Source organism: Globicephala melas, chromosome 17, assembly GCF_963455315.2.
Source record: "Globicephala melas chromosome 17, mGloMel1.2, whole genome shotgun sequence".
Taxonomy (NCBI): domain Eukaryota; kingdom Metazoa; phylum Chordata; class Mammalia; order Artiodactyla; family Delphinidae; genus Globicephala; species Globicephala melas.
In genome coordinates this window covers 70,028-88,782 of record NC_083330.1, presented here as the reverse complement: position 1 = coordinate 88,782, position 18,755 = coordinate 70,028, and the positions used below count along the sequence as shown (strand labels likewise).

At 40.7% G+C, this 18,755-nt stretch overlaps 1 protein-coding gene and 2 pseudogenes across 13 annotated transcripts in view; all 3 read right to left on the bottom strand.

The window, feature by feature from the left end:
• The window catches only part of SPIDR (scaffold protein involved in DNA repair), a 403,848-nt gene that overhangs the window by 363,291 nt on the left and 21,802 nt on the right, over window positions 1-18,755 (bottom strand). For all 13 annotated transcript variants that reach the window (XR_009559681.1, XR_009559679.1, XR_009559678.1 and 10 more), the window contains exon 2: window positions 37-192. Coding sequence is in view for 3 of the 13 variants with exons in the window: in XM_030859801.3 (XP_030715661.1) it covers window positions 37-192 (156 nt within the window). In the remaining 10 variants the exon portion in view is untranslated. The remainder of the gene's footprint in view (window positions 1-36; window positions 193-18,755) is intronic.
• Window positions 379-725, bottom strand: LOC115855047 (small ribosomal subunit protein eS26 pseudogene; annotated as a pseudogene).
• On the bottom strand, window positions 11,123-11,446 carry LOC132593746 (protein FAM136A pseudogene; annotated as a pseudogene).

Sequence of the window (18,755 nt, the reverse complement as noted above, 5' to 3'; positions counted from 1 at the left end):
TTCAGCATTTCAGGGAAAAAAATATTATGACTTTACCAGAGTCTCAGGAGTCTCCTGAAATCCTTCTCCACACCTGAGCCATGCTTCAGAGAGGGAAGCTTCTGCCCCCACGGTCCTGAGACCTGCTCGTCTGCACTGCAGTGGACTCTCTCCTGGAAAGGATGGGTATTCTACATCCCAATTTCTTTTTCTCTGTAGAAATGGTTTTCAAAGAAAAAAAAACCCAGTGAAATCAACTTCACTAAATATACAGTAACACTGTGGAAGCCCAGAAATGGCATCGGTGGCAGCATAGCTTTTATTTTATTTTAAGTATAATTTCCATTTTATTGTCTTTTCAAAGAACAGTATTTCTTCAGTCTTTAAGGACTTAGCTCCTTACATGGGCTTTGGTGGAGGCTGTGGGGCAGCACCCCCATATCTAAAACAAGGTGACGATGTTTAGTCCTTCCAGACTTTCTGAGAATGATTTCTGACTACCTTGCAGTGAATGGCACAACTCGTGCAGTTATGTACTTTCACATACAGTCTGGGAAGTGCACACGCATCGAAAACACTGGCTTCAGAAATGTCCCTGAAAGCTTCGGCCTCTACTATGTTCCAAATGACGAATTTCTTAACAGCCTTGTCCTTGGGCACACGTCGCGAACAGTTGTGCAGCGAACAGGCTGCACATGTCTGTGGCCCTTTTAGGCATGACCATTGTTCCTTCTTTTCTTGGTCATCCTGGAAGTGAGAAGGCAAGAGAGGACTGGCAGAGTTTTTAAATGTCTCTGAACCGCCACAGAAAGAAAGAGTCACGAGATAGCAAAACCACAAGCACGTGGACAACACAACTAGACAACGAACTCCAAAATACAAGCGTGTGAGGACAAACAATGAACACTCCAAAGTTCTGCATGGTATCATATCTGAGAGGAAAGAAGCTGAGAGAAGCAAGGGAGCAAAGGAGGACTGAGCACAGACATCTGGTGTTCACCAGGAAGGGGAGCAGGCAGCCTGAGAATGCACCAGAAATAGAAAGGGCAAGGGATCCACCCTAGAAGACCCAAAGGAGCCAAGGAGTTTATATCCAGGAACAGTGACAACACTGACTTCTTTCCTCAAGCCATTTTGTTTTTTTAAATGTCTATGACAGACAAATACTCACTTTGTAAGTTTTTAAATTTGCATTTTAAGGAAAATTTTATATTTGCATTGGGAATCAAATTAAGGTCAACTACTATGAGCTGACCACCGAATCAGAAATAAAATCCCTCATCCAGTGCCATTGTAGTTTAAAAAAATAAATTAAGATTAAAATATACCATTAAAACTTTCTTAACTAGGAAGAAGGGAACAAATTCATAAAAATAAATTCAGCCATAACATAGATGGTATTTTAATACTTAACAGGTCTAAGCATGTTCCTTCTCATGCAGAAATTCCTATGGTGGGGCAGGACTGCAAGAGGAAGAGGTATCTATCCTCAAGAAGGTGCTACCCTCCACAGACACCTGTCAGGATTCAGTTACCTGACAGCTCTGAGAAAGCTCACTTAGTTATCTAGGACAGTAAAGAAACTGGAAAATATCATTTGGCCTACTCAGAGTCCACACACACACACACACACACACACACACACACACACACACACACTTTTAACTCCAGAATACCTCTTTAATACATTAAATCAGCCCAGGTCAGCTCTTTAACCAAGTGGGTGATACCAGGGATGGGACAGGGAAGGACAAAATGAGCCTGAAATATCTTGAGCCAGAGAGTGAGAAAGTGCCCATGCCCAAGGAATAATGAGAACATGTAAAAAGGACACATGAGCCTGAATGAAGGGGCTCTCACTGGCCAAATGTGGGACATTCCAGCATCAAATAAATAATGACAGTAAAGGATTATAACCTACTGAATAAAACAAGACTGTAAGTCTACATTGATATAAACAAATAAATAAATGACGGATTTACAAAATTATCAATGAATGCTAAAACTAGTGGGTAAAAGTTTGAGGATGAAGAGGATATATACATGATCACAAAATGATTCCCCTCAAATTACTTATTAATTCCAAAGGGAAAAACAGTAACTTTACAGTGGAGAAACCTGTCAGACACCATCTTAATCAAGTCATGAATGTTGATGTAAACCAGCATCAAATGCTTCTTAATATGAGGCAACAACCAGAATACAGGACAACCTCCACTGTATTACTACCAAAAATGCATACCCTAAATCTAAACAGAGAAAATATCAAACAAGCCCACAATAACTGGCCTATACACCTCAACAATGGCAAGGTCAAGAAACACAAAGGAAGTCTGAGGAACTATCCCAGATTAATGCAGGACTAAAGAGGCATGAAAAGAAAATGAACATATGATCATGGACTGGATCTTGGACCAGGGAAAACAGATCATTATTAGGCAACTGATAAAATTTGAGCATATACGACTGATCAGATAACAGTATTTCATCAATTTTTAATTTCCTAGTTTTGTAATTATACTATGCTTATGTAAGAGCTGTCCTTAACCTAGGAAATAAACATTCTGGGGTACAGGTTCACTATGTCTCTCAATTCCTCTGAAATAGTACAGAAAAAAATTAGATATACACATGTAGAGAAAGGGAAACAGACAGAGAGACCAATAATAACAAATTGGTGAATCAGAATAAAGGGTTACTGTACTAGTTTCCTAGGGTTTGACATAACCAGTTACCACAAACTCAGTGGCTTGAGACAACAAATTTATTCTCACAATTCTAGAGGCTTCAAGTCCAAAAATGAACGTGTTAGTCCCTCTGGGGGCTCTAGGGAAGAATCTTTCCTTGCCTCCTTCTAGTTTCTGGTGGCTCTAAGCAATCCTTGGCGTTCCTTGGCTTGTAGCTGCATCACGCCAATCTCCACCTCCATCATCACATGGTATTCTCTCCTGTGTGTATCTCTGTGTGTCCTCTCCTCTTCTTATAAGGACACCAGTCACTGGATTTAGGGCCCACCCTAATGCAGTATGACTTCATAGTAACTAATTACATCTTCCAACACCCATCTCCAAATAAGGTCATATTCTGAAGTTCCGGCTGGACATGAATTTTGCAGGGGACACTATTAACCCACTTATAGTTCCACTAGAAAGAACCTCATTATGTTATTCTTGCAAGTTTCCTGTAAGTTTGAAATTTTGTCAAAATAAAAAGTTATCCCGACCCTCCACACACACACACACACACACACACACACACACACACACACAAAATAACTATATAAGCCCAGGTTGAGGCCAGGAAGAAGAACAGGAAACAAATACAGTCAATTCTCATTATTCAAAGTAGTTAATGTTCTATAAAGTTGCCAAAAACAACGAATTGGCAGATCCTGAACCACTGCTCCTCGGGGAATACAGCATAGTTCCTGTCAATATGAAACTTTACTTTTTGTGTGTTTCTGTTTAAAGACACCTTATTTAATATATATAGCTTATTCATTAACATTGAACTCACGGCTAACAGCACTATAACTCATGCCTGAACAAAGCTTATCTAACACACATACTTTCTCCATAATGCACATCACAGATGTCCTGCGCTTAGGAACACTAGACAGCACTATGTTTGGGGGCCATTTTAAACAGTGACATCACCAACACGAAGCACAAAAATGTGAAAAACGTGGCACTAAAAAGACCAAGAAAAGGGCCCTCGTTTAGAGTGTGAGAGCTAGAACAAGTAGACAGAGTGGGGCCTTGGACCTCGGTTGGAAACACGGGTGTCAGGTGACTCAAAATTTTCCCTGCTCTACATATGCCTGCAAATGACTATAAAAGCACCAAGAGCACTGATTTGGGGATTACAAATAAATTTGAGCAAGTAGGCGATTTCATAAATGCAGAATCTTTGAAAAATGAGGATTGACTGTACTTTGAATAGACCATACTTCAGAAAAAAGCAACCAATTAAAACACAAAATGGTTAAACTCTGCTTCACTGCTTTACTATCCACATCAGCCCCTCAGAGACCACTTTTCCTTCTTATTGGTGCTCCGCTCAATTTTTCATTTCTCAAGTACACCATGCTTATGTATTTTATTTACTCATTTTGAAACTTTACTCCCTATAAAACCAAATGCATTCCACTATACATTTGTGGGATACTCCCCTTGGAAAGAAGTGAAAATTTCTAAATATTGTTTTGGATATCATGTAATAAATTTGGGGAACAAATCTGATATCTAACAATCCAAAAAGGACGTTTCCTTGGGTATCTGAATAATATATGTATCCCAATGTATCCCAATGGCTCTAGCCACATACTTGAAGGATGTCAACCCTTTTTCACCCAGAAATTGAACTACATTAAGCAGAGACAATGACTCCGTGGCTCTCAAATCTGTTCCTGTCAAATATGAGTAACAGATGTAAAGTTTTAACCACATCAGCTAGTCGGTAGGCACTGTGATGCTCAGAGCCTGTCCTATCAAGTTAATTGCACATTTGTTTTCTCCTTCTCTCTGGCAACAGAACGTTTCTCAGGCCTGTCACTGCTTTGGTTGCATCTGACTTATCCTTTGCTTCTCTGGATTTCATCCATACTCAGATTCTTTAGGGACTAGAACCCTCTAACTTAACATAAAAGACAGAATTCTAATGTCCTCATCTTCAGTCTGTCAGTAAACATGTACTGAGTGCCCACTGCAGGCAGACACTCCGCCAGGCCCCAGGGATATAAGACGAACAAGAAAGACTCTGCCCTCCAGCAGCTCAGGCAGTGGCAACAGAGACCCTCCCACAAATTCACTGACACGAGGTCCTGAGCCCAAGTTCTGATACCTACTATCCTGGCCTTCAACAGCACTCTTCAGCCTCCCCTTCTGCTTCCCCAGCCAATCTGTTCTACTCCCCTTGCTGCTGCCAAGTGGAGCATTTCCAACACCACACCTGCATCCATGGAACTCTTTGCCAGAAATCACCTCTCCTCTTCCTTTAGCCTCTCCAACTCTGCCATGGATCCCGGCTCATCTTTTCCATGAACTATCCCTCAATGCCTCCACTTAATCCCTCCCTCTGGGACAACAGCCTGTTTCCTGCCCCATCTACTCCTTTCCCTAGAATAAGAGCTCCTGAGGGCAGGAGTCTCATGCCTCTTCATCTTATCCCCAGTGCACAGCACTCCCCACTGAGGTACTCACTAAATGACTCTTGAATGAATATGCAAATTTCTTGACTATTACCACACCTGTCACAAAATCTAAAATATCTAAAGTAAGTAAGTCAGCAAGTATAAACCTAAGCGTAAACACAGCCCTTAAGCTGTGTTAAACTCATTTCCATTTCATCTACTTATCCTTATAAACAATACCTCTGCCACAGCTCTCTAGAACATGTGTATTTCTCTCTCCACAGTGTTTACTCAGCCACAGAGCAGGTGCTTACAGGGCGACTTCACTACTCAGCCTTCTCATCCATCCACATTTCTAGTGACAAAACACACTCCCAGCACCACAGTTTTGGGCGCCCAACCTGGCCAAGGATAATCATAGGACATCAGCCTGGCCATAGTAACTGGTCCAGGGATGCCATGGGACCCAAGTTGAGGCAGTCAGAGGCCCTCTCCAGGACTTTTCTAACTGGGGCTACTGGAGAAGAGTCTCTTCTTCCCAACTTGGCCAAGGGTGTGACCCCAAAGCAGTGAGCCACCTTGTAACCTATAATATGAAGAAACCTGAGAAAGAAAGAGGCACAAATCATGCTCCAGGCTGTAAGTCAGGTCCCTGAGCTGCCCAGGTGCCCAGATGCTGTCAACTGCAAGCCAACCCATCAATCTTCTGTGCCTCTGTCCAGCTGAAGTTGGCCTTCAATCACCAGCTACTGAAAGAGCTGGACCACAATACTCAGTAAATATTCGTACTGAGCTGAAACGATTCACTGAGCCCTCTGAAGGTATACAGCTAAAGACAGTTTCCATCTTCAAAGACCGTGGGTTCTAAGGATATAATTGGAGTGGAGGAAGAAACAGACCTAAATTGGGCTAATGAGCTCAAAAATAGATTGAGAGGATGTTTCCTGGAGAAAGCTGTCTTGGACTTGAACAAAGGAAGAAATGTACTTTGGTGATGGCTACCCATAGATCCTCAATTTCCCAGGCTAGTCCTAATTCCAAATGTCCTGAGTTATTACCCTCCTCAAGCTTAGAAACATCCAGGAAATTCCACAAGCACCACACAAATCCTTTCAGCTCCCATCTTCAAGCTGTGCCGTCAGACTGACCTGGCCTGAGTCACCGCTGAGCTACTGGTTGGCTACACTGACACTTCCCAAGATCCAGTTTCTGTATCAGTAAAATGAGAATAATAAATATACTTACCTCAAGATGACTACCAAGATAAAACTGACACTAATGACAATACTGTGAAATAATAGTACCACAGACCACCATAACGGAAGGTAGAAGAAGAGCTGATTAACATTCAGCAGAGTTAATATGAGAAGGTACTTTAGACATTTTTTATAAAGATGCTTATATTTTCATACACTATGATTCATAAAATACTGTCTTAATCTAATGACCAACTATAATATTTCAAACCTCGAAAAATAAGAAAAAGCAGCTTACTGATTAGAACTCTACAGCCTCTCAGACAGTTTAAGGAGCAGAAGGGAATTAAGCGACTTTCCTGGTGGCGCAGTGGATAAGATTCTATGCTCCCAATGCAGGGGGCCCGGGTTCTATCCCTGGTCAGGGAAGTAGATCCCACATGCACGCCACGACTAAGAGTTCACAGGCCACAACTAAGGAGCCCGCCTGCCTCAACTTAGATCCGGCGCAACCAAATAAATATTTCAAAAAAACTTTAAAAATAAAGAAGAAGGGAATTAAATGACTCATTGGAAAAGGTCAGTTTATTGCAGAGTCAAAGTCACTATTCCATGAGCTGCCCCCATAACCAGTGCTCTAGCCTTCTTATCTTTCTCACAGTCAGGCAATGCCGATTAAGAAAGACCGACCCTCCTGATGTGGGGACAACAGACGTTAATAAATAAGAAAATAAAGGGTATTAGAACAAGTCCGAGAAAAAACATGTAAGTAAAATAAATTTTCACAAAGCATAACAAAATTTTTGAAAACTGCCTATAAGGTTCAAGACAACTTCGCCCTTTCCTTTGTTTCCTGCCAGGCTGTCTTTCCAACTCTCTTTCAGTCTGACCTGCTGGACCCCTCAGGATTTGGCCTAAGGACTACCTTCTTCACGAATCCTCCTGTACTGTTATAGCCCTCAGTCATCCTCCTTGAACCACTCGTTTGGAAATCAGCACTTCCAATAGCACCTCCACTGCCACAATAGAGAATGCTATTTTCATGTGTTTATGTCTTCTATGACCCCAAAACCAGGATTCACTTATAACTTACGCTCTACAAGTGGCAAACTCTAAAAGTGCTAGCTTCCAGAACTTACTGGTTTATCCCTTGTCTGCTAAATAATTTCAGCATATGCTAAATAAGTTTAGGAGTCACCTAAATCATTGCTTCATTTAAGGAAGTTCATATCTATACTATCTTTTCCATTCATGGAAGAGTTTTTTCAGGAAAGAATCCATAGCCATTCCAGTGTTTTAAAGTTTTCGGTCAGAAAGGCATTAAATCATGTAGCAGTTTAAATTCATTTCTTCTTCTGTCATCAGAGAAAATAAAGGAAACGGTTGCCACATTTTGTATAATTTTCATATACTTTCAAACTTAAGAGTACTTTGGCTAAGTAGTAAACGTCTGGAATGTACAATTATGCTTAAACTTACAGTACAATAATCACCTAGTTTGGGTGTCATCAAACACCTAAACTGTTCAAACAAACCAGACTAATTTACTACAGCTATTCTAATAAGACTCTGATGCTAGAATCCTAATCTCTAGCAATCTAGCCCGCTTTTTCTCATTCTTCTCAACAATCCGGAACTCCTTAACGTAACAATGTTGGAAATATGGTGATATATTTAATTTTCAACACTTGAAAAGAAAAGCAGAATTATTTTCCACTAGCCCTGTACACCAGCTCAGAATACCATTAGTCTGAAACTTATTTTTTTCTGAAATGGAAAATTCCTCTGCTGGAAACCAAGTTCCCATGCCAGGCTGCCTAAAACCACTCTTGGCTCCACTGACATGGCTCCACTGACGTTACTCTTAATCTAAGGACTTAAAAGACATAAAACAATGACAGCTGCTAATATATCACACTCTGGGTCCAATTTTATTTTACTGATCGCTCCCCACTCAAAAGCAAACAATGAGTTTGCGTTGGTTCTTTCCCATTCCTGCTTCCTCACTGTTGAGAAGTTGAAGCACAGCAACCTATAAACTCCAATTGTGATAAATTTATTCTCATGCAAAGGCAGGATTATCAGCAAGACCCCTTCAAAGGCTACAGATTCAAGTCTTTGTCCCTCCTTCCCTCACAGCCCTCTAACCAAATCTCCACTTACAGTTCAACCCTAACCCGCCTACTCTTCAGAAGATGGAAGTCTGAATAAAATTATAATAGACTTTAACTTAAAAGCAATTAGTTAAAAAGGTGCTTAATAAAAGCTATTTGTGACAAACCTAGAGCCAACATAATACTCAATGGTGAAAAGTTGAAAGCCTTTTTGCTGATTCCTGGAATAAGACAAGAATGGCCACTCTCACCACTTCTATTCAACATAGTATTGGAAGTCCTAGCCACAACAATCAGACAAGAAAAAGAAACAAAAGGTAACCAAACTGGAAGAGAAGAGATAAAACTGTCATTTTATGCAAATGACATGATACTATATGTAGAAAACCCTAAAGACTCCACAAAAAAACCACTAGAAATGATAAATTCAGCAAGGTAGCAGGATACAAAATTAACATTCAGGAATTGACTGTATTTCTTTATACTAACAATGAAATATCAAAAAGGGAAAGTAAAAAAAAAAAATCCCTTTTAAAATCTCATTAAAAATAATAAAATACTTAGAATAAAACTGACCAAGGAAGTGAAAGACTTATACACTGAGAACTATAAAACACTGATAAAGAAAGCTAAAGATAATTGAAAGATACACCACGCTCTTGGATTGGAAGAATTAATATCGTTAAAATGGCCATACTACCCAAAGCAATCTACAGATTTAATGCGATTACCATCAAATTACCTGTGACATTCTTCACAGAACTAAAATAAATAATCCTAAAATTTATATGGAACCATGAAAGACCCAGAACTGCCAAAGCAATCCTGAGGAAAAAGAACAAAGCTGGAGGCATAACCCTCCCGGGCTTCAAACAATACCACAAAACTACAGTCATCAAACAGCGTGGTACTGCCACAAAAACAGACATATGGATCAGTGGAACAGAACGGAGAGCCCAGAACTAAACCCACACACCTACGGTCATTTAATCTTTGACAAAGGAAGCAAGAATATACAACAGAAAAAAGACAGTCTCTTTGGCAAATGGCGTTGGTTAAGCTGGACAGCCGCATGTAAACCAATAAGTGAGAGCACTCTCTCACACAATACACAAAAATGAACTCAAAATGTCTTAAATACTTAAGATAGGACACCACAAAACTCCTACAAGAGAACACACGCAAAACATTCTCTAACATAAACTGTAGCAATGTTTTCTTAGGTCAGTCTCCCAAGGCAATACAAATAAAAACAAAAATCAACAAATGGGACCTAATCAAACTTATGAGCTTTTGCACAGCAAAGGAAACCATAAACAAAACGAAAAGACAAACTATGGGCAGGGAGAAAATATTTGCAAACGATGCAACCAACAAGGGCTTAATTTCCAAAATATACAATTGGCTCATATAACTCAGTAACAAAAAAACCAAACAACCCAATCAAAAAAAACAGGCAGAAGACCTAAATAGACATTTCTCCTAAGAAGATATACAGATGACCGATAGGCACATGAAAAGATGCTCAACGTTGCTAATTATCAGAGAAATGCAAATCAAAACTACAATAAGGTATCACCTCACTCTGGTCAGAATGGCCATCCCATTAAAAAGTCTACAAATAATAAATGCTGGAGGGGTGTGGAGAAAAGGGAACCCTCTTACATTGTTGGTGGGAATGTAAATTGGTACAGCCACTATGGAAAACAGTATGGAGGTGCCTTAAAAAACTAAAAATAGAGTTACCATATGATCCAACAATCCCACTCCTGGACATATATCCAGAGAAAATTCTAATTCAAAAAGATACATGCACCCCAGTGTTCATAGCAGCACTATTTACAACAGCCAAGACATGGAAGCAACCTAAATGTCCACTGACAGATAAAGAAGATGTGGTATATAATTACAATGAAATACTACTCAGTCATTAAAAAAGTATAAAATAATGCCATTTGCAGCAACACGCTTCCCCTACCAGTGTGACAGCGCTTCTTATAATTTAGCAGCGTCTCCAGGCTGAAAGATGTCACGTGTGAGAATTTTAAGAAATGCGCATCCACGTCCTGACGGCCAGAAATGAACATCCACAAGCACCCTTTCAAAGCTTTTATCCAAACTACCTCTACCAACTCTACATCTTAAAGTAACTTCATGCCCTTGTATATAAGACAAAACCACGCAAAACAAAGCCCCAGAAGCCCCCTTTCCCATTCTAAATTAGTGACCTCGTGGATTTTGTTTTATTTCCAGTTTGTGTAAAATGTGGTAGTGATCCTTCCGGTAAACAGGAGATTGGCAACAAATAGAAACACCTCTCCTCACACTCTACTGGATCATAATCCGGTCAGATAAACGTGCCAGCCTGTTGGTATCTGTGTACTATGAGAATCTGGTACCTTGGAGGGCTCTGATTTGGTACAAGGGAGACGCCCCGCTGCCAGGATAAGCACTTGCCACGTGAAATTCAGCCTCACAAAAACTCTCCCTTGCTATCTCTGACCCCAATTTTAGCACCAGTTTTCTTCACTTTCTAGGTTTCAAACACAAAGGAACCAGTGACCAAAGGCAAGTGATATAGGCCTTAAACTTGCTGCCATCCTTAATTTCCTCATTCATAAACTTTCCTTAGAAAACCCAAATCCCCATTCCTCTTTTTAAATAGATTGCTGCCTTCAGCCCCGATGGCCAATAGCAGACATCTATTTCCCAATGGATGAGAGAGACTCCTTCACCTTCTTGGTCATGGTTGGAATGAGGTTCACGTGGCCATTCACACACGTGGTCATGCAACTCTCCAGCTGCCCCTTCACCTGAACCTATTTACTCCCCACATCCATTGAATCTTTGGTTTTGTTGTTGCAATACATTGTGCACCGGGCCAGGCGCTCCTGGAACTTCCCCAACTCGCTGGTCACCAGGGCCTGGGCTTGAGACAGAGGTGCATGGCAGCGCTCAGTGCACTGGTGCGCTTGCTGCATGGATGCCTGGTTGTCCTCACAGCAGGCGGCGCTGTACCGGAACATGAGGCCCTGCATCTTCCGGATGTTCTCTCTCCAGACTTATCACCATAGAGTCCACCGCCTCCTGCACCCAGAGCTGCTGCAGCTCCGCCACGGCGACCCTGCACTGCTCCCTGCCACGCAGGCGCCCACATGGACTCCCACGCACAAGCCCGCCCCCCCGAATTAAGATTTTACCTAATTATGGGACTTCCCTGGTGGTGCAGTGATTAAGACTCTGCGCTCCCAATGCAGGGGGCCCAGGTTCGATCCCTGGTCCGGGGACTAGACCCCACATGCATGCCACAACTAAGAGTTCGCATGCCACAGCTAAGGAGCTGGCAAGCCACAACTAAGGAGCCCTCAAGCTGCAACTAAGGAGCCCGCCTGCCACAACTAAGACCTCATGCAACCGAATAAGTAAATAAATTACTTTTACCTAATTGTAAACCACCTCAGATATAACTCTGTAATCACACACTACTAAAGTAAAACCAGCTCCAATGAAAAGAAGCACAATCGTTTAGCTATCACAAACTGAATATTTATGCTGCAGATGGAATGTCTGTGTCCCCCCTATAATTCATATGTTGAAACCTAATCCCCAATGTGATGGTATTTGGAGGTGAGGACTTCGGGAGGTGCTTAGTTCACAAGGATGGAACCCTCACGAATGGGATTAGTGCCCTTATATAAGAGGTACTAGAGAGATCCACTATGTGTGGACAAAAAGAAGATGGCTATGAACCATGAAGTGGGCCCTCAACAAACACTGAATGTACTGGCACCTTAAATTTGAACTTCCCAGCCTCCAGAACTGTGACACATTTGTGTTGTTTATAAACCATTAGCCTATGGCATTTTTGTTACAGCAGCCTGAACAGACTAAGATAATTCAGTAGCTGCCAGACATCACTGCAAATGTTTCATGTCTATTACCTCATATAGATCCTAGGTGATATTTTATGCTGAAATGAGTAGTATTAATTCCATTTCACAGACAAAGAAACTAACTGTTGAAGACATTTTTCAAGACCATGTATCTGTAAATAGTAAAGCCAGGATCAAAATTCAAGCTAGTTTAAACCCAAGGACCATATTCTTAATAGGGCTACATTTTTCTGCAAAGGAGAAAAAGACACTCCCTTATCAAGTCACTATACTTCCATATATTTGGAAATTGTCATAACGTACTGATTTTATTAGAAAAGGTGCTTTATTGCCATCTACTGAAAGAGTAGCATAATAAATATACAAATTTTGCAGGACATGACTATGAACAGGGCCTCTGCGGGCACTGCGGTTTTCAACCTGCACAACCAAATGCAGCCACTCTGGTGGTTAAAAACAAATGGAATTTCAATATATTTTTAGCATTATTGAAAACTAAATTCAACAAACCAGTGCTTGTCATCACTTAAGCACAGAAAACACAGAGAAATATCATGAACCCTGTCCTCAAGAAATCAATATGATCATTAGACCTGTCACAAAACACAATACAGAGAAGTAAAATAACAGAAGTTAGTATAAACATGCAGAGGCAGTACGAAGATTGCAGAAATTAATTCTAAAAACCACTTTTTAATTTCTTTCCCTCACTGAAGCCTTATAGTAACTCTGTGAGTTAAGGCAGCAATCACAAATTCACTTCAAAATGAGGGCACATGAATGTGAATTAGGGAGAGACATTTGCAGACTGAGAAGAGGATTTGTGTTTGTCATAAACATGGGCTCTTAAGGTGTGAAAAGAAAGACAACCATGGGTAAAAGACCTATTAGGGAAAGACTGAAAAAGTAAACATGGAGTAAAGAATCTAATCTCACCTAAAAGGAAGGCTAGGGAATTAATTCCCTGGTGGTCCAGTGATTAGGACTCAGTGCTTCCACTGCTGGGGCCTGAGTTTGATCTATACTCAGAGAACTAAGATCCTGTAAGCTGCAGGGAGCGGCCAAAAAACAAACAAACAAACAAGTTTAGCCTTTGTCCTTGGCTTCTGGAAAGTAATGTCTATGCCCTTGGAATACCATGGCTGACAGAAGTGTCTTTCTTTGCCTGAGAGCTTCAGTTACACCAGACAGTCCAATAATGTGACTTAGGGTGGTGGCTAATCACACCCCATACTGTTAGCATGGGGGCTGGTGACACCAGAAAGACAGTATGATTTAGAGTGGAGGCTTTAAGTCACACACAGAAGAACTGGAGACTGAGATCAGCCATTTATGTCTACGTAATGGAGCCTTAGTCTGTTCGGGCTACTATAACAAAATGCCATAAAGTAGGTAGCCTATAAACAACAAACACTTCTCAAGTTCTAGGAGCTGGGAAGTCCAAGATCAAGGTGTCAGCAGATTCAGTGTTAGTGGTGAAATCTGGCAAAGGCTCACTTCCTCACTGATGCTAAAGAGAGGAGGGATCTCTCTGGAACCTCTTTTATAAGGGCACTAATCCCATTCATGAGAGCTCCACCCTCATGACCTATTTACTTTTCAAAGACTCCACCTCCAAATACTACCACATTGAGGATTAGGTTTCAACATATGAATGGCGGCTGGGAATAGAGAACACAAATATGCAGTCCATAGCAAAGCCCCAGTAAAAACTCTGGACACCAAGGCTCAGGTGAGGTTCCCTCCTTGACAATAACCCACCTATACAGTCACACATTGATACCAAACATGTAACTCATCCTGACTCTATGAGAAAACCACAAAAGTTCCATGACTGGAACTCATATCCCAATTTCAAAACTTACGACAAAATAACAGTAATCAAATCAGTGTGGTACAGGCATAACAACAGACCCAGTCAATGGAACAGAATTCATAGTCCAGAAAAACCCATACATCTGTGGTCAAACGATTTCTGTCAAGGGTCTGACAAAAAATAACAGAAGTTACTAAGCAGCGGTTTCAGACATGACACAAAAGGACAAGTTAACAAAAAATGAATAAACTAAACTTCATCAATATTTAAAACTTATGAATTTCAAAAGATATTTTCAGAAAGCAGAAGGACAATTCATATAATGGGAGAAAATATTTGCAAATCACATATCCAACTAAGAATCCAGTACCCAAAATATATGAAGAACTCCCACAACTCAACAACTCAGTTTAAAACTCGGTAAAAGTCTGATAGACATTTCTCCAAAGAGGGCATACAAATGACCAACAGTCACATAAAAAGATGCTTGATATCATTAGTCATTAGGGAAACACAAATCAAAACCACAATGTGAGATACCAACTCCCACCCATTATAATAGTTACTGTCAAAAAATAAATAAGTAATAAGTATTGGCAAGGATATGGAAAAAACTGGAACCCCTGTGCATTGCTGGTAGAAGTACAATATGATACAGTTGCTATAGAAAATGGTACAGTGGATCCTCCAAAAAATTAAACATAGAATTACCATAGGATCTACCAATTCTACTTCTGAGCAATTCGATTTCCCAAAAGAACTGAAAGCAGGGACTCAAATGGATGTTTGGGTTTTTTTAATTAAATATTTACTTATTTATTTTGGCTGTGCCAGGTCTTAGCTGCAGCACACGGGATCTTCTCTGTGACATGCAGACTCCTTAGTTGCAGCACACAGACTTCTTAGTTGCCGCATGCGAACCCTTTGTCGCGGCATGCATGCAGGATCTAGTTCCCTGACCAGGGATCGAACCCAGGCCCCCTGGGTTGGGAGCGTGCAGTCGTACCCCCTGGACCACCAAGGAAGTCCCTCAAATGTATGTTTAAATGTCAAAGTTCAAAATAACATTATTCACAATAACTAAAAACTGGAAACAACCCAAATGTCCACCAATGGATGAATGGATAAACAAAATAAGCATGTACATGTAAATAAAAACTATTCACAGCCTTAAAAAGCAATGAAATCCTGACACATTGTAGGTTTGCGACCTCAGGAGTCCCCAAGTGAAGTCTGAAACTGGTGCCCATGCATAGAGGACAAGGAGAGACCAAAGAAAGAGGTAGATCACTCCAGATTGGTAGCTGGCAGTTTTAATATGCAAGGGAACTTATACACAAGCCAAGATTCATACACAGGCTGGTTTGACTCCACAATTCAAACTCCTTACCCCAAGCCAGCATTTCTTAAGATGCAATCCAAGATCTGATGAGGAACTAATATCCAAAATACATAAAGAACGCCTAACAACTCATTAACAAAAAGACCAACAACTCAATTTTTAAGTGGGCAAAGGACCTGAAAGAGACATTTCTCCAAAGTAGATATACAAATGGCTAATAAGCACATGAAAAGGTGCCCAACATCATTATTCATGAGAGAATTGTGAATCAAAACCACAATGAGATACCACTTCACACCCATTAGGAATGACTACTATTAAAAAAAGTTAAAATTTAAAAAATTTTTTAAAAAAAACAGAAAATAGGAAGTCCTAGCAAGGACATGGAAAAACTGAAACCCTGGTACATTCTGACAGAAATGCAAAACGATGCAGTCACTGTGGATAAAAGTATGGTGGCTACTCAAAAGTTAAAAATATAATTACCATATGATCCAGCATATACCCAAAAGAATTGAAAGCAGAGACTCAAACAGATATTTCCCCAACAATGTTCAGAGTGCCATATTCACAAGAGCCAAAAGGCTGAAACAACCCAAACGTCCATCAATGGATGAATGATAAACAAAATGTGGTATATACATACAATGGACTACATTCAGCCTTAAAGAAAGAAAAAAATTCGGGGCTTCCCTGGTGGCGCAGTGGTTGAGAGTCCGCCTGCCGATGCAGGGGACGCGGGCTCGTGCCCCGGTCCGGGAGGATCCCACATGCCACAGAGCGTCTGGGCCCATGAGCCATGGCCGCTGAGCCTGCGCGTCCGGACCCTGTGCTCTGCAGCGGGAGAGGCCATAGCAGTGAGAGGCCCGTGTACCGCAAAAAAAAAAAAAAAAAAAAAACAGAAGAAAGAAAAAAATTCTGACACACAATACAACATGGAAGAACCTTCAAGACATTAAGCTAAATGAAATAAGCCAGACACAAAAGGACAAAAATTATGATTCCACTTATATTAGGTCCCTGAAGTCATCAAACTCAGAGACATAAAGTAGAATGGTGGTTCCCAGGGGCTGCGGGGAGGGGAAAATGAGGAGTTGTTGTTTAATGGGTATAATTTCAGTTTGGGATGATGAAAGTTCTGGAGATGGATGGTGGTGATAGTTTCGGAACAACATGAAAGTACTTAATGTCACAGACCATAGACTTAAAAATTGTTAAAAAAGTTAATTTCATTCTATTTGACCACAATTTTTAAAATGCAATCAAGGGCAATGCACATCAGAATCACCACGTATGCTTTTAGAGATAGTAGTTACTCAAACCTCAAATTAGAATCTTAAGTGATGAGAGGCCCACCAACCACCCCGGTGAGTTAGGCACTATTAAAGTTTGAGAACCACCACCAAGAACAATGGATTAAAATCCAACCTCTAGGGACTTCCCTGGTGGTGCAGTGGTTAAGAATCCACCTGCCAATGCAGCGGACACAGGTTCGAGCTCTGGTCTGGGAAGATCCCACATGCCATGGAGCAACTAAGCCCGTGCACCACAACTACTAAGCCTGCGGTCTAGAGCCTACGAGCCACAACTACTGAGCCCAGGCGCCGCAACTACTGAAGCCTGAACGCCTAGAACCCACGCTATGCAACAAGAGAAGCCCCCGCTAACCGCAACTAGAGAAAGCCCACGCACAGCAACGAAGACCCAATGCAGCCAAAAAAAAAATCCAACCTGTATGGCTTTACCATACAGGTAAACTAAACACAGAACAAACTTCTCTGCACATGCCTGGAATATTCTGCTGCAGTAAAATACACAATGTTGGGTAAAAAAGTAAAAATGCCATAGTCTCTATTGAATTTTTTAAAAGGCTGAGGAAGAAACAGAAAGCTTTACATCCCAGTGGCTTGAGGCTATAAAAAGAAAATCCTCAACATGAAGAACAGGATGCCAGTCATGAGACACTGCATTCAGGATTCCAAAGTTTCCTATCTTAATCTGTTCCACCCCTTAGGCCATCATTCAACCACGCACAGGTTTCTCATTAACTTTTTTTTTGAACTCTCTCTCACCCCATCATGCTATCCCTTGCTCCTTCTCTTCCCCAGCACACTTACATAGAGATTTGTCAACACAAAGATTTTCTTCTTCAACTACTGCAATCTGATTTCTTCATTAACCTCTCCTCAAAACTGTTTTCCCTTTGATTAATGGATTTCTCCACTCATAAGTGTACATTTGTTACCTGTTATTTTAATGCGTAAGTGACAAGAACTGAATGCAGAATTCAAGAAAACTGGTTCAAAATAAGGAGAGACTTATACAGAATGTTCAAAGATAAATATTTTTGAGATCTTAGTAAAATTGTGGCCAGAACTCAGGCACTAAGTATGTTTCTCTTCTTTCTATAAATAAATTAGATTGGGTAGATAATACGTACTGTTTTTCTCGGTCATAGCTTTTAAGAGGAGATAATCTAGAGCTACACCAACTGGACAACCTTTCTTACACATAACTTTTTAAGAAATTGTTCATGTGTGTTTCAATCTTTACAAAAGTACTCCATTTTTATTTGTCTTAACATTACAATAAATTTTTTAAAAGCATCACCCTATTCCAGTATTTGTCCATTCCAAAAACTGAGTACTAAATTATGTACCAGGCACCAAGCCAGCAACCTGACACAACTGTTTTAATATACTGCTGCCCTATTTGCATCTTCTGATTATATATGTTTTAGTTGTATCCTTAAGATAGACAACATTGTATTCTGCTGCCTTTCTTTGCTTAATAGGAATTTTCTGATGCTCTAGAGGTTCTGCTCCTTAAAAGAACAGAAATTAAAATCTACAACTTTATGAGAAACCAATAGAAATCTTATTTATACACAAGAATAAATGTTCTGTTTCTGACCTTACCAGGATGCAAAAGAATATTCAGATTGATTTTCAAAAGAGTATCTAGGTAATACTAACGACCCTAAGTTTTAAAACTAACATCAATTTTGCAGTAGATATAAGCATTGACAGGACTTCCCTGGTGGTACAGTGGTTAAGAATCCGCCTGCCAAGCAGGGGACATGGGTTTGAGCCCTGGTCCAAAAAGATCCCACATGCCAAGGAGCAACTAAGCTCGTGCGCCACATCTACTGAGTTCTGTGCTCTCGAGCCCGCATGTCACAACTACGAAAGCCCGTGCTGCAAAACAAGAGAAGCCACTGCAATGAGAAGCCCGCAGTGAGCATAGCCCCCACTCGCCACAACTAGAGAAAGCCCGCGCACAAA